Source organism: Eutrigla gurnardus, assembly GCF_963514095.1.
Source record: "Eutrigla gurnardus genome assembly, chromosome: 18".
In the NCBI taxonomy this organism is placed as follows: Eukaryota; Metazoa; Chordata; class Actinopteri; order Perciformes; family Triglidae; genus Eutrigla; species Eutrigla gurnardus.
This window is the reverse complement of record NC_139929.1, coordinates 1,887,327-1,903,313: the sequence shown is the minus strand read 5'-3', so window position 1 is coordinate 1,903,313 and position 15,987 is coordinate 1,887,327. Positions and strand designations below refer to the sequence as shown.

General features: G+C 44.4%; 1 protein-coding gene across 1 annotated transcript; it reads left to right on the top strand.

Annotated features, from left to right (window-relative positions):
- Positions 1 to 1,883: 1,883 nt before the first annotated feature.
- cbln2b (cerebellin 2b precursor) lies at positions 1,884 to 4,189 on the top strand. The gene is made up of 3 exons (XM_084033887.1): positions 1,884 to 2,290; positions 2,854 to 2,973; positions 3,065 to 4,189. The coding sequence occupies exons 1-3, from the start codon at positions 2,003 to 2,005 to the stop codon at positions 3,260 to 3,262; spliced, it is 606 nt and encodes a 201-aa protein (XP_083890013.1). The 5' UTR covers positions 1,884 to 2,002; the 3' UTR covers positions 3,263 to 4,189.
- Positions 4,190 to 15,987: the final 11,798 nt, after the last annotated feature.

Genomic DNA, 15,987 nt, shown 5'->3' with positions numbered 1-15,987 from the left:
GGCAGCCCCCCTGGTACGGCAACGCCACGTACATGTAGGCCACATCCCTTTCCCTTCGCATGTCCTCCCCCTCCGTACTTGACATTTGATGTTTTTTCTGGAGCTGCGTGTCCTTCTGCAGGCCCGGGGTCAGTTGTGGCTCTCGGATACCTGATGTCACTCTTCTGCATGGTTTGTCAGCCAGCTCTGACAGTGCGATGTTTGTCAAACGGGGGGGCGGAGAAAAGGGGAGGATGGAGCACCACAATGAGGTGGTGGGTTATTATACAAGGACGTATTCATGGTGACTTTCAGCACCTTTAAAAGGGAGGATTTGGCTTTGACCTCTCCGCCTATCCGTTTATTAAAAATGCTGCTGTGATGAATTCCTCACAACTTTTGATCTGAGCTGATGAAGTTGAAGACTATATATATATATATATTTATATACACGGCACCTCCTTCCCCTTGCAGGTGTGAGTGGCATGCATAATGTAGCCAGTTAGCATATCTTTACGCGGGAAAATGACAGCTCATTAAAGGTCTAACGTGAGGGCGCACCCTTATGAAGCTCACTCTCAGACTCTTCAGAGGTGTGGAGCGCTGATAGGGACCCTTTTACACGGCTCTTCAAAGGATGATGACATGTCAGGGATTGAAAAGGGAAAAAAAGGGCCGAGGGGGCTGGAACGGAGAGGTGCAGGACATTCTCTGTGAAGTGGGCATTTTCTGGAATATCCCGCCCATCCGACTTTCTACGGAGAGTTTGTTGAATGTGATGTGCATGTTAAACGGTTTGCTGATACTCAAAGCACACACCGAGCAATAAAAAAAACATGCCAGATTATTTTAAAATCACTAGTTGTGCTTCAACTCCTGATAAGCATCTTGCAAGTGTGACATCCGCCACTGGGTGGCGCACAAGTATCTGTATTGGACGCATAAAAACAACCTTTACTTCTCCAATTAGTAACATATAGCCTACATGTGTGCTGAATGTGCCATGCAACAGCAAGGGCAACTTCATTCGTTCATTCCACATGGATCCGGCAGTGACATGAGAAACCCACATATAGATGACAGACGTGGGGAGGAAGTGATCTGTGGCGTCCCTGGGGGGGGAGGGACATCGAACTGATTAATATGTAAACAAAGCCATTACTGGCACACACGTGCTCTAAACAGCGGGATACTTCTGAGGAGTCTCGTTGCAGTGGCTGTACACGCGCGCGCAAAGAATGGGCGTGAGTTGTCCCTCGAAAGGGAGCCCAGAGACTCGTGCTCGTGTAGCACCAGCCGATCTGAGCGCGCAGTTCGCAGTCTGAGAGAGAGACAGAGAGCAGAGCAGCGGGATGGGTTGCACAGGTAGGTCGTGATTTAACTTTTCTCCACACAAATGGCTCGAAAGAAAGTGCTCGTTTCGCCGTTAGAACGAGGGGAGAAGATAACCGTGGCGTCGTTTTCATTGGATCTTATGATTTGGAATTGTGGCGCACAGTTTTATGAGGCACACAGAGTTGCTTTGATGAACAACAGGCGGATAGAAAACGAGTATTAATATCTACAACGCGATTGCCTTTCGTTTTACGCACGAAAGCCATTTTACGCACGAAAGCCATTTTACGCACGAAGAATATACCCAAGTTTGATGACTGAACTGTATGAAAACGTTTGCCGAGCTGCTGTCTGATGTGATTTTTTTTTTTCATTTGGTCTTTAATCATCAGGATCTACGACGGTTGTCTGAATACTCCCCAAAAAATCAACTGAGACGCCCAGGAGGGAGGGGAGCCGGAGACTCGGAGTGCGTCTGTGTGTCAGAGGGTGTTTCAGAGAGCGAGGGAGCACCACTGATAGAGGAAGAGAGAGAGAGAGAGAGAGAGAGAGAGAGAGAGAGAGAGAGAGAGAGAGAGAGAGAGAGAGGAGAGGGGGGATCAAGTCTGGACCAGGTGATCTAGTACTAACAAACCTCCAAGGGGGCTGCCGGGTTGTTATCAGTGTGCACGGGATCAGCGATCCGACCATGGTGCCCGCGCGCTGCCCGGGACTCTGTGCCTCGCTGGCACTGGTCCTCCTCTTGGGATGCGGCATGGCTTTCTGCCTCGGCCAGAACGACACGGAGCCCATCGTGCTGGAGGGGAAGTGCCTCGTGGTGTGCGACTCGAACCCTTCCTCGGACGGAGGGGTCACCTCCTCGCTCGGCATATCGGTCCGCTCCGCGGGGGCAAAGGTGGCGTTTTCCGCCGTGCGAGGGACCAACCACGAGCCGTCAGAGATGAGCAACACGTCCATGACCATCTACTTCGACCAGGTCAGATGATCAGACCCACAGAATCATGCTTCCATTCCATCACCCTGTCTCTCTCTCAGCATCATGCATGCCATGTATCCGCCGTGGGCGAGCAGAACTTGTGTAAAGGTCATGTTTCATTGATTATCAATCACTGATCTCGCTCTGTGTGAGCCCCGAGTAGCTTTAAGCGAAACAACAAAATCCTGTTCCCTTTGAAAAAAAATATATATTTCTTTTTATCGCTGTGCGTAATCGGCGCGATCCAATTGTCAAAACCCAATGATCATCCATGCAGGATCATCGATCTATGCGTCCTTCAGGCCTCGCATTCTGCTTGGATGATCCACTAAGTGGTCCCGGTTCAGGTCTTTGGACAGCGGCCTGTTAAAGAGGCTCTACGCATCACTAACTGCGACCGAAGCGCAGCCTTAAAACCATTTGGCACAAACCAGAACCACAGTGTGACCGTTACGCGTCTCTGTAGTCGCCATGCGTGACGGAGGCAACAAACAAAAAACAGCTGTTGTGTTGAGTGAAGCATGCAGATGGAAATATAATAAACGTGCTCTTCTTGGTCACAGGTTTTAGTGAACATCGGCAACCATTTCGATCTGAAAGCGAGTGTTTTCCAGGCTCCGCGGAGGGGGATCTACAGCTTCAGCTTCCACGTGGTGAAGGTGTACAACCGACAGACCATACAGGTGAGCCATACAGAAACAATAGGTCTATAAAGTACACTGATAAGTGCAGCACGAGGCTAAACCCCCCCCCCCCCCCCCCCTCCCCCCGCAGGTGAACCTGATGCAGAATGACTACCCGGTGATTTCGGCGTTCGCCGGGGACCAGGACGTGACGAGGGAGGCGGCCAGCAACGGAGTACTGCTGATGGTGGAACGGGAGGACCGCGTCTCTCTGAAGCTGGAACGGGGCACCTTAATGGGCGGATGGAAATACTCCACCTTCTCTGGCTTTCTAGTCTTTCCTCTATAATCTAACCGGCGACGACGAGACTCTGTTAGGTTGAGGAACACAAAGAGAGAGAAAAAATAAAACAACAAAAAAAAAAAACCATGCCATTTATTTTCAATTTAAATAACTGTCAGCCAAGGAAGCCGACGCATATCTGTATACCTACACGCGTCCACTATCTAGTCAAACACGGACGTTTCCTTGGAGTTTCATATATTCGAATCCATCAGTCAACTTTTACGCAATCTGGATGATTTAACGTATCGATCGGCCAAGGGCGCGTGCTCGTCGGGAATGTGGATTTTTTGTTCTCTTTCTTGGGGAAAACAGAACTTTGCCAACAGACAAACACAGCGTGGGTGTGTGTACGTGCAGCAGAAACAAGGACAAGGAGGATGAGCGCGAGGAAACCCGGACAGGCCGACTGTGTTATGCTCTATTTTATGTTTGTATAGCCTTAAAGAATATATGGTTTCCGTCCAAAGTCAAGTATATGGAATTATGGACATCCAGAGAAGAAGTGCTTTCAACGCCCAAGGCATTTTTTTTTTTTTTTTTTTTTTTTGCACGAATGGAATTTTTTATTTCTATTTTTTTTACTTTTAAGTTTTGTGCTGTCAATGGTGTTGCGTTTGGATGCTGAACATATTGAAAATAAGCCAAATGTAGGCCGACGACGAGTTTATTAAAAAAGAGAGATGGGGAGAAAAAAGGCGACATATTTCAGCCACCGGAGACGACTTAGAGCCCTTTTATTATAAAGAATAATGATATAATTTATAGGAAAAAAAAGAAAAGTACATATTCACATTATTGTGTGTTCTACATTTCGGAATCTGCGTAGCTTTGACTGATTTAATGTTCAGTGACGTTGCTCACCAAATGTACATTGTGGAAATAATAGAAGAATCCCTATATGTCCCGCTTAATAAAAGATATTGTATTGTATAGGCTAAGCGCATTCATCACTTTGATCCACATGAGTTTGCACGTATTAAAGGCGAAGAAGAACAACATGTATGCTGATTAGAAGTGAGACTTTAGGCCTCGGGAGGGGAACGTGGAGGCGCTGTCCGAGGTGCTGAAACACACTGTTGGACTCGCAGCGGCGCTTGATTACAAGTTGAGAGATACACCTAACACGGAGGAGCAGGAGAAGCAGGAGGAGGAGGAGGAGGAGGAGGAGGAGGATGAGGAGGAGGTGCACACATGGAACTGAGATACCGAACAGCAGTTCCAACACGACGGAGCGCCTTTACGCAGCGCGGCGCGGAGAGGAACCCCGGATACACGCCTCCTGATCCGAGGATCGGACCCGGAGTCACACACACATACGTGTTGATGGTGGATCACGTGATGGCACGATGAAAGGAGGCGAGGCGGTGCTAGCTGGTTTCTTTTCATCAGGCTACATAGTTGGCACTTTAACGTTTTTTTTTTTTAATTTGAAAACACACACACACACACACACACACACACACACACACACACACACACACACACACACACACACACACACACACACACACACACACACACACACACACACACACACACACACACACACACTTAACTCAAGGCCTCTTGCTGAATGCAGAAAGGCAAAAGAGGAGTGACTCGTGTCAGAATGTTTTTCATAATAATAAACTGATTAAAACTAATACGAAGGAGGCATCTGATGAGAAATGTGCCGGCCTTCATACTTTTATGAATCCGTCCTTGTCACAGATGAGTTTGGACTGAGAAAAACATCATACATATAAAAAGAAATTCTTCTGTTATGGAAGTTGTGATTAAATTGACCTACATTTTATACTCTCTTGATGTGAAACAACGTGGGGTCAAAGGTCAAACTGTGTTGCCTCAGCTTGGTTTGTGAAAGTGAGGATTTGATTTCCTTTGTGCTGTGGAGGCGACAGCTCTGGTTTCCTCTGTGGACTCACGTCTACACGCTCCTGTACGGAGGCTGATGTGCTGAAACCGGTGCATCTGTAGGAGATTAGCAAGGAAAACAAAGAAAAGTCACCGGCGACCACGAAACATCGCTTCTTAATTACTTTGTGGGGGAACAAGAGGAAACCGTGAAGATTGGTTTTCTCACAATGTACTGCTTTTGTTCCTTCTTTCATTTAAATATTTGAATTTGCTTTAATTCAATAAGATTCTTGAGTGAGAAAACCTCCCTGATTGGTTCCCAACAACAACAAAAAGCCATTATGTGGATATCCATTTAAGACTAAGCCAGCATGACACTGACCAACAAAAATATAAGTTTATGGGTGATGGAGAAAATTCAACACGTTTAATATAATAATCCTCAGCTTTTCTAAACAACAAACAGAAGAACACGTAGACGTTTGTCATCGTGGCTGAATGAAGTCAAACAGCTGCTGTTTGCATTTCTAATTGATGATGTCATACATGTGAGCATCTGGAAGCCTTTTTTTTTTATTTCCCTTCCATACACAGACACATTCATCTTGCATGTAACAGACCTGCTGATGCCAGTAATAGGAAGGAAGAGCCAGCCAATCAGAGTGATTTGGAGAGCGTCTTCAATTGGCCAATAAAGTGCTAATTATGCCGAAATGAAAAGTCTGTTTTCCAAAACGATCCCCTCGGATAATTAAGATCGCCGTCAAACTGCAAATGAGAAAACAAAAAAAACACTTTGTTTATTTGCTTTCTATCAAATAAGACTGAAACCCATTCATAAAGAAGATCGTTTTCATAACGTCAACATGAAAGATGAGACATATTTCTTCTTTTTCTCCGTTTTGTTATTTTTGCACAATCACATTAAATCAGTTAACTTGGCCGAACCAACGCTGTTTGCTTGTAGCTGTAAAAAAATTAAAATCCTCACGACCATGTTGGAGTATAAAATACCCCCCCACCCCCGCAAAGTACAATCACTCTTCAAATATGGGATCCATTTTTAATGGGAGGACAGATGGCATTTTACTGTGCTTTCTAGGCCACACACACTGATCATCACAAAACCTGTAGATGCCATGAAAACCCCCTTTTTATGTTTGTGTTAGAGCATTATTTGGTCCCTTTAAAGATTCTGTCCTCATGATCCCCATTGATATGTGGATCCCCCCCATGGAGATGATCTATGCATTATTATGTAACAGACTCGTCAGACGTCGTCTGTGGTTTCCAGACTCTCGTGGAAAATGTCAGTTCTTCATTAACGAGGTTGTTTTAGAGCGTAAACACCCACACGGTGCTCAGTTTTAACACTCGTACACCATTATGCACACGACACACATACATCACAGCGAGGGTAAATTTGGCTCATTCAGCCTCCAACAAAGTGTCTCGTCCTTTTTGGGGGAAAAGATCTATCTTCAATTTGCTGCAGGAAAAACAAACAAAAACAAAAAAAAAGAGAGAATTTGTTGCCGGTGTTGATGTGAAAGCCGTCCTCTGAAGATCAAGACGGCTTTGACATTCATTTTCAGCTCCTCCTGTGGTCTCTAAACATTTAATTACGTCTGCGTTTGCATATCTTCAGTGGGTGATTTGTTCAGTTTTAACAAGCATGATGGTTGGCAGGTAACGTGTCATCTTCTTCGGTGTTCTTTTCCACACTTTAAGGCAAAAAATGAATTCGTCATTTGAGCAAAGTGAGATAAATGCCACCCTCCCTCTTATTTCCTCACATCAAACCACCATTTAGTTATTTGGAGCGGATGACAAAAGTGCTTTAGCTTCAGAGCGGCGCTTTAATTCTCCAGTCGTTATTCATAATCTTGCTTTTTTGTGTCTGGAAGTGTTTCACTGACATAAGGCTAAATGCCTTTACGGTTACATTTTTAAAATAGATATTGTCTTTCATACATTTAGGTGGAAAGGAGTATCGTCACGTTCACTCACAGATGCAGGTAATAATGTGTCACACACACACACACACACACACACACACACACACACACACACACACACACACACACACACACACACACACACACACACACACACACACCAACATTTACTTTCCCATCCAGCGACCTCGAGGTCAAGAAAACATACTGCCGGCTCACTGAGACCTTTAAGAAATAAAGTCACCTCATCCATCTCCAGTCCCGAGTCGGTACTTTGCTTTTACTCGCCACAGAAAAGCAACGTAACAACAAAAAGCACAGATTATCACGTCGTTATCATCTAAATGAGCGCTTCAGCAGCCGGTCAGTTCGACTAATGAAGCCGAGTTTGAGGCGACACTTTTGCACATTTCCTCAAATGTCTTCTTTTTCGCTTCATTGTATCATCCTCAAGTCACAAAGTGCCAAAGGAAGGAGACCTGAACAAGGTTTTCAACCTTTCCATTTGATTGCAGATGAGCTTAATGCATTGGTATATTCATAAGGGGTGGGGGGGGACTCATTTCCTCCCCGGTCCCCTGTCTCTGTTATGGCTGAAATTGCCTTAAGTGTGAATGTGTGGGTGAATAAGCCTTTCACAGCATTATTTTTATTCAGGCTGTTCACAGGCAAAACCTACAGGCGCTTCCTTTTTCTTTTTTTTTTTTGTATGAAAACGATGCTTCGGGGCCCCACTCGAACTAATATCTAACGTGGCTTTGAGTTAAAAAAGGAAATGCACACTGAATGTCAGGATTTATCACCACGTTTAATGGGCCCAGACCTCTTTATGTCATCGAGAAGAAAAGAAAAAAAAACCTTTTCCATAGGCTTCCTTCCCAAATGAGCTGGCTAATTTCACGGGCCATGATGGCGGCGTTTAAAGCATGGGGACTTAACCTGCACGACACATTAAACCACCTGTGCATCAGGATATTTTTATATCCTGTAATTACACAACTAATGCAGACGACATGCACAGGTCATATACGTCCTCTGAGTCAGATACCAACTTTGTGGTATCACACTGGTGGAAACGTGGAGAACACACGCCGGGAGGACAACATGCGACGGCGGCTTGTTAATAATGCATTTGTTTTCCAAACAAATAAATAAGACGCACAACACAGAATCCAAACATCAGTGGCGGAGCCGCCGCTGTGAACGGGTGAACCATCCCCGAAAGAAAATGTGCTGGTGGAGGAGGAGCGGAGGAGATAGACGGGAGAAAAAAAGTCTGTTTACTCCTTCTGCCACAGCCTGCAATATCCATACTGCTGAAACACGCAATTCCCCAAAGAAAATACACCCCCCCCCCCCCCCCCCCCCTCCACACAGACAGTAGGCAACCCTGGCTCATATATGAACAACTCCATGGTTTCCAATACATCATCACCCGTCTACACATGAGATTCAGGCACCGCGCCGGACCGGCTCCCAGAACCGGTTTAACGAATGTTCATTAAGATTGTGCCTCAGCACAACTAGCTGGGGGGAAGATGCTAGAACACACACTTCTTTGGATGCACAGGAATGCACACACTCACACACACACACACACTGCAGCAATAACACTGCTTTTACAGGTGTGGATTCTGGGTATATGGCATTTTTTTATAGATCATTTGCAAGGAGATATACCACTGGGTTTAATAAGGTTACGTGTCTATAGACTTGGAGGAACCAGGATGTGTTATATTGCTAATGGAAAGCCGTACATAACTCAATATTTGAGGGATTTCGTCCAGTTTGCAGCAGATGGGACCAGAGAGACCACAAATCAGGTGTCACGGGTAAGTGTTTTTTTTCTCTACATGCATGGATTTTTATATCGATAGATAGAAGTGTTCTTTATGTAGATATATATAAGACAAAGACATGAAGTATTTCTTTATGATCTCATGTTGATGGCATTGAACCGGAGACTCCTGCAGCCTCACCGCGGCTCTTTGAAGGTTCTGCACCTTACAACTCTCTGTTTGGGTTACCAGCTCTGCACACCGCACGCTATGACCAATACTTATATTACTAGTACAATACTAAGGTCAAACTTTTGTAATATAATAATAAGTATCTAGAGAGTAGCGAGTACAAGAGTCAACAGTGAGCATATCTCTTTGGTTAGTTGGTGTCACATTCCTTTATGAGAATTCGTTCAACTGAGAATAATAACTTGCATAAATGTATCAGAGGACATTCAATGTGTCCAAAGATAAATATGTTTTGAAAAACTGAGATGTTGAAAGTTTGCCCAACAGGAACCAGACCCGACTTGTCATAGTTTCAGCAGTAAGTTGACAAAGTCATCAACAAACTTTATCGTTTTATAACAATACGTGAGACGTTGTTTGTGAAAGCATCTCTGCCAATAAAACTTTTTAGTTTTTGTCAAGGGTTCATTCTTATTTGTAGTTTTAGGAGGCGTTTTATTTATTTTCATCTCAAATTTTCTTTTCGCAGCTGTTTGGAAGACCTTTGATCTCGTTGTGCATTGCATTGTGGGAGAATAGCACACAAAAATGATCCCATTTCGTATGAATTCTGTCTGTTTACAAAAACCTGCTGAGAATAGGTACATAGTATAGATTTGGGACACGATTGTTGTTATAATTGAGTGACACTCATTTGTGTGTTTTTCTTTACTGAAAGATATTTTGAACCAAATTAAGATCTCGATTAACCAACTCCGATTCTGAAAGTCATCAAATGTAGCAAATGAAATGATGATGTCATCCTCCACATTTCCCACCGTAATGAGTTTAACCACAGCTACGACATCTAGCTGTTAACACGTTATAGTTGTCTCTTAGTTAGGCTCAGTAAAAAAAATATGGGCTCAAAAGTATATCAACTAAAAAACGACATGACGTGATAACAGCTGACACGTTAGAAACATCATTAATGTAACTTCAAAATACCTCAAAACACCAACAACACACTCCTGGAGGTCCAGGCCGTTCTGCTGGACCCGCTGGAGGGAAGGGGGGCACTGGAGAACCAGGACCATTACTGCATGGGGCCATCCTGTCAGACCCCGCTGCAGTAAAATGAGAGATTTTCTACAGGGGGTCTGGTGCTAAGAAACACGGGGGGGGGGCGATAACACAAAGTTAAAGTTCAATGAAGTCGTTTTAAAGTAATATATTAACTCGTTATCCTACATTAACTTGATTTAACCTAAACAAATTAAATCATGTGTTGATATATATATTGTTTGAATATAATCGTTATCATTATTGTTTATTTATGGTAATAAGAAAGCAGTGTGGTTCTATTTCGTCTCATTAAGAAAAAATATATGATCACTTACAATAATTGCAGCACAGATATCTGACAATAAATTTCACCTTTACATTGGCACCATTAGAACGGAACATCCCATCAATAAAGTAGATACAGGTCGTAAGTATGTAAAGTAAAATCATAAAGATGTCAGCTGATTGGTTTAGATCGTCCAATTAGGAAAGCAGCACCATAAGAGTTGTTTTTGCAGTTTGTTACCGTGAGAAAACCAGACAGGCTGCACAGCCTCGGCCAATGATCGCTCAGCAGCTAACTGGATAGTCGGAGAGCGATGACTATCGTCTCCGTCCACCAGAGTCTCTCATCATACTGAACATACAGCGTTCCGTGACCAAAGACGCCGTCCGTGGAGCATCGTACCTCGTATGGACGACCTCAGGCATCATTATTTCTCTCTTCAATAAGCTGTTGTCCTGGACCCCCGGATGATGCAGCCTTTTTAATAACCATAACATCCACGGCCTCTAACTGCTGCTGGAGGATTGTGGGGGATTTCTTTGGACGCGTCGACAGTCGCCGAGTTACGAAACATAAGGGATTTATCTACGTTACTTTACAGACGTGGAAACGCAGCGTAGGAACTTGGATGTCATTAAAATAGACCCGTTTATTGGCAGATTGGCTTCACAGTAAAATCCGGGGCAGGGAAGATGGGATTTAAGGAGCCTTTGTGTTTTCTCAATTAAATGTTTTATGAGGGGAAATATACATTTAGAGAGTTATATCCCCCCTTTTCACGGGACCTGGAAATTCACGTCATTATTCTTTACCTATATGCCTTTTAATAATGCCAATATTGACATGTTGCTGCGGGTGGAGATCAATGTCTCCGCAGGAAATGAAATGAAATAAAAAAAAGCATGTCAAGCTCATCTCATCATAAACATGCGGGTCGGTGGAGAGGATGGAGGCGAGCGCATGTTCATCCGAGTGCGTCCACAGCCTCGGGCGTCTCGCTATAGGCGAGTTTAAGGGCAAGAGGCGGAGGCTTTCGATTGGCTGGAGAGTTGAGGTTTGGCCCGCGGACGGAAAAGCGAGGAGGGAAATCCACCTCCACCATGAAGTATGAAGGTCACATGCTGCAGCTAAAGAATGATGCTAACAGATGAAACGCCAGCTAATAGAAGATAAAACGAAAACACACTGAAAATTCAGACGATACAACAAAATAGAGAAACACGATGCTAACAAATACAGACATGCTAGCACTCTTATTACGAAGCTACAGCTAGCAGTCGGCTAGCATAGCGTAGCGTAGCATGAATATGAGAAAACATGAACTACGACACTTAAGTCCACTAATTAACACATTACATCCTAATTATCTAGTTCTATTCGGGGGGGGGGGGTCTCACTGGGAGTAGTTGCTAGGTAACCAGCAGAGATCCAAGGAAGTACATAAAGGAAGATATAAAGTGTTAATTTGTAAGATTTAGAGGAGCTGAATGGCAATTTCTTTTGCCTTTTCGTACAGATCCAGGCTAACCTCAACCCCCCCGAAGCTAAAACTGGCTCCGGCTACATATCTCGTTTGACTTTCACTCTCTCTCTCTCTCTCTCTCTCTCTCGCCAAGAACGTGAATAAGCAGATTTTTCCCTTAAAAAAATGTCAAAGAATTTCTTTAATTCATGATCGTCCAGGTTTAAAACCTGAATGGTGACCTTCCGTGTAGAATATGTTCTCAACGCTCAGAGTGCTGCTTGTTTCCTAATGCAACGGATTAAAAATGTAAAAAAAAACTTGTTGTTTGAACAACATTATCGTTTAATGCGTTTGTCCCCTTGGCCTGCGAATGAGCTTGTGTGTTTGCATTGGATCGGGTAACTCTGGTGGGGAGGGCTTGTGCCGGATCGAGCCTCGTGCCGGATCGATGCCGCCGGCATGCTGATGAGCTCTGCAGGTGTTGCCAGAGGCACCGCGCTAATGGTCAGAGCATGCAGAATCATTCCAGGAGCACTACAGTGGCTAGGGAGGAATTCATGAAATACACACCAAAACACACACACACACGGACTCACCATTGATGATGCCGAAAGGTCAAAAGGTCAAAGCCACTTTTCTCTGTCCAGGAAATTAGATAAAACGGCAGCTGACCCTGAGATTGCAGACTCCTCCACAATGATCGCTGCTATAAAACACTTCCATGCAGGATTTCCATCATTTATGCATACTTTAATATTCAGTTTATTGAATAAAAGAAAACATCTAATTCCGAATGATTTGAAAGCACTCAGTTACATGACTGCAGAAGCATTTTGTTCTCATGTCTGGTTTGTGTTGAGATTTGCCCAATCACAGTCTCTCCCCATCCACTGTGCCCCACTTCTCGGATCGTCCCCATCTGGTTTGACAATCTGTTTCAATGGAAATCAGTTGTTTTTTCTCTCCTCTCCCCTCCCCTCATCTCCACTCTCTGCTCTTGCAGGGTTTTTTTTTTTTTACTTGAAGTTCCTCCTACGATCGCGGCTCAGACGCTTCAGATGAAACTTGGGCATGATCACACAGCCTCAGCAGAGCCTCGCAGTGCCCGCCTTCCCCCGGGGATTATAAGGCCTCACACAATAGGATCTCTGAGATTTCACCTAAAATAGGACTCCAGATTATTGGGATGGAAATGTAAATGCTGGGTCTCCGTGCCCCTGTAAAAAAAAAAAGGAGAAAAAAAAAGGATTCTTCACCATCTGTTAATCTTTAAAATCTGGATTTTTTTTCACAAGCTGTTTCATTCTATCCATCTTACAGGAGCTGGATGATGAGGTGGTAATTTTTGTGTTCTTCTCCTTTCACTGATGTTAATATTATATTCTCTAGACTTCATTGTTCTCCTGAGTATTTAAGTGGGTGACAGGCGCAAAAAAAAAAAAAGTGTCAGAATTTAAAACTTCCCTTATTTGATGAGATGAAGCATGAAAGTGTTATACAGCGCTAAAGGTGACAATACTAAATTTAACATATGTAGCCATTGTCGCCCTGAATTATCCTCCCCTCGTTTCCGGTGCTTTCATTTGTATATTTTTGAACCTCATATTCATTCAGCGGCAAAGTTGTTATGAGCCCTGCACGGCGTTGGATGTCAGTGTTGAAAGAGTAAACACAGTTAAGAGAGTCAGCAAGAATACATGAGAGGTAGGTGGTGGGTTATCGCCGCCCCTCCCCCGTCTCTCTCCATGGAATAACTGCGACTACCATCACAAACTCCGTCTCTGTCAACAACTGCCGATGCATCTTCAGACGGTAACGCGTGATCAACGCCGAGCGACTCGTTCCCCGGCAGAGGAGGCGAGGAAGCAGAAGAAACGTCTTCGTCTTTCTTACATTGTGAATATTCTTTTGTGTCCTGCCTTCCTACTCCTCGCCTTTTATATTGCAAAGTTTTCGGGAGTGTTTTTAAAATGCAAAAGGTGGTGTGCTTTTTCTACTCCCCCCCCGAGTGCATTCCCATCCCACAACACTTTCTGTGTCTGTCTCCCGTCTCCCCCCCACCCCTTCCCATCTCGGTACTCTCTTGATTTTCCATCTCCCACAGGTTCACCAGATGATACCACCACCTCTACGTTCTGCCCCCCTCCTCCTCCTCCTTCCCAGCTCTGCACACATAAGTTTAAAGGTTTACTTCAAAGCGGTTTTAAGGCAAGTGGTTCTACCTTTTCCTGTCTTTCATCTGAGCGTGCACGAGGAGGATGCAGCCAGACTGAGCACGTGCACACTGAAACACACAAAAAAAAATCCTACAGCCGGCAAACCCACGGATATGCAGCACGTATATGCAAAAAAGAGAAATCTCTCCGGTTGCATATTTCTGGCATTCTTCAGCTTCCCTTCCATCACTTCTTGCCTCCGTTGAGCAGCAGAGGGACGAGGTGGTGAACCACACGTGAACCTCAAACCCACATCCAAAGATCTGCCCGTTTTTGCGTTGATTCCCTTTAGATTCTTAGAACACATTCTAAGTGTGTTCAGATAGCGGTGGGCAGAAAAAGGGATGAAAAGAGCGCCTGATCCATGTTAGGCAGTGTGGGCTGCATCTAATCCTCACACCAGACTATACACCATCTTCTTATAGAACCATAGTCCTCAAAATAGAGAGGGTTTCTTTATCTTTAGGGTGCTTGAACTCATCCCAACCCCTTTCTTCTTCTTCTTCTTCTTCTCCTTCTTCTTCTTCTTCTTCTTCTTCTTCTTCTTCTTCTTCTTCTTCTTCTTCTTCTTCTTCTTCTCCTTCTTCTTCTCCTTCTTCTTCGAGGGCTGTCCCAGGTGTTTATGTGATTTAACAAATTTGGAGACCAGAAAAGAACACACAAAGTGCATGGTGGGAAGAAAGGGAGTCCTCGTGGCCACTCCCCGCACCCCTCGGGCTGCTCCTCTTTTATCGCGGATTGTACTTCCTTTGCTCCACAACGCGAGTGATGCTATTCTTTACTTTCTACGGGCTGCGTGAGGCTGTTCCTGTTAACAACCGTCCCCCCCGGTGAATCAAATCAGGAGATTAGAAGAACATTCACACGGACCGAATTGGCTTCCAGGGGGCTTAAATCAATCTAAAGTAAAAACTGAAGAGAAAGAAAGCCTTTTGGGATATTATGGGAGGGATGTAGACAGGGAGGGTGGTGGTGTTTGGGTGGGGGAGGGGCTCTCCAAGGTGGGTTTTTTGGGTAATATGAGCGTGAAATGCCAGAGCATCAATTACGGAGTGATTGAGGGCCATTCTACTGTGTGCTGCCATTCGGCGGGAGAGGAGGAGGATATAATGGATAAACAGATTGAGAATGTTCATATTTACAGTGTGACACCGGGACAACAGTATTACCGCGTCATTAATACGATATGGATTTCATTGCATTGCAGGTCTCCAATCACCTAATTCCTATATAAGGAGAACAACGCAGAGAATCGAGGCCTGCTGGATCTGATTAATGTAATGTTGTCATATGTCATATTCTCTTCAGTTCCATGAGAAAGATGATACGACGGCGTATGAAAGCCACTGTAAGACAAGAAAAAAAAAGAAAAAAAAAATGGAGCCGAGAGACGGGGGGCAATATTCAGAGGAAAAAAGTCGCAAAGTTTATAAAGTAGCAAATTTGCAACGGCGAACATCCGGTCTTAGTAAAATATATAATAATATTAGAAATATAACATTCATGGGAAGTTAGCTAGCATAAATGCCGGTTGTTAGCATTGGAATAAACTCGCAAATTTGCCACTTCTTTTCCTCGGAATATTGTCCCCCTCTCTCCGCTTCCGTTTTATATTTTTTTCATTTATTTTTGATACGCTGTTGATGATGTTGACTTATTTCTATTACGACTTGACCCTGAATGCCACATTGATACAGCGAATCCTCATTTTCGTAGCGCACCGGTCGTAGAAATCAGGTTTTAAAATCTGTCACGTTTCTGCTTGAAATTAAAAAGGGGGGGGGGCAGCTTTCATCTGCCAGGGAACCTAAAAACCTGCACCGCCCCCACCTCCGCCTCCCTCCGTTCTCCATCCCCACCCCCCCGCCTACCGGAGCTCGCTAAGTGATGGGCCGTGGCACGGGCTTCTTGGTTCAAAAAGACAGGCGCATC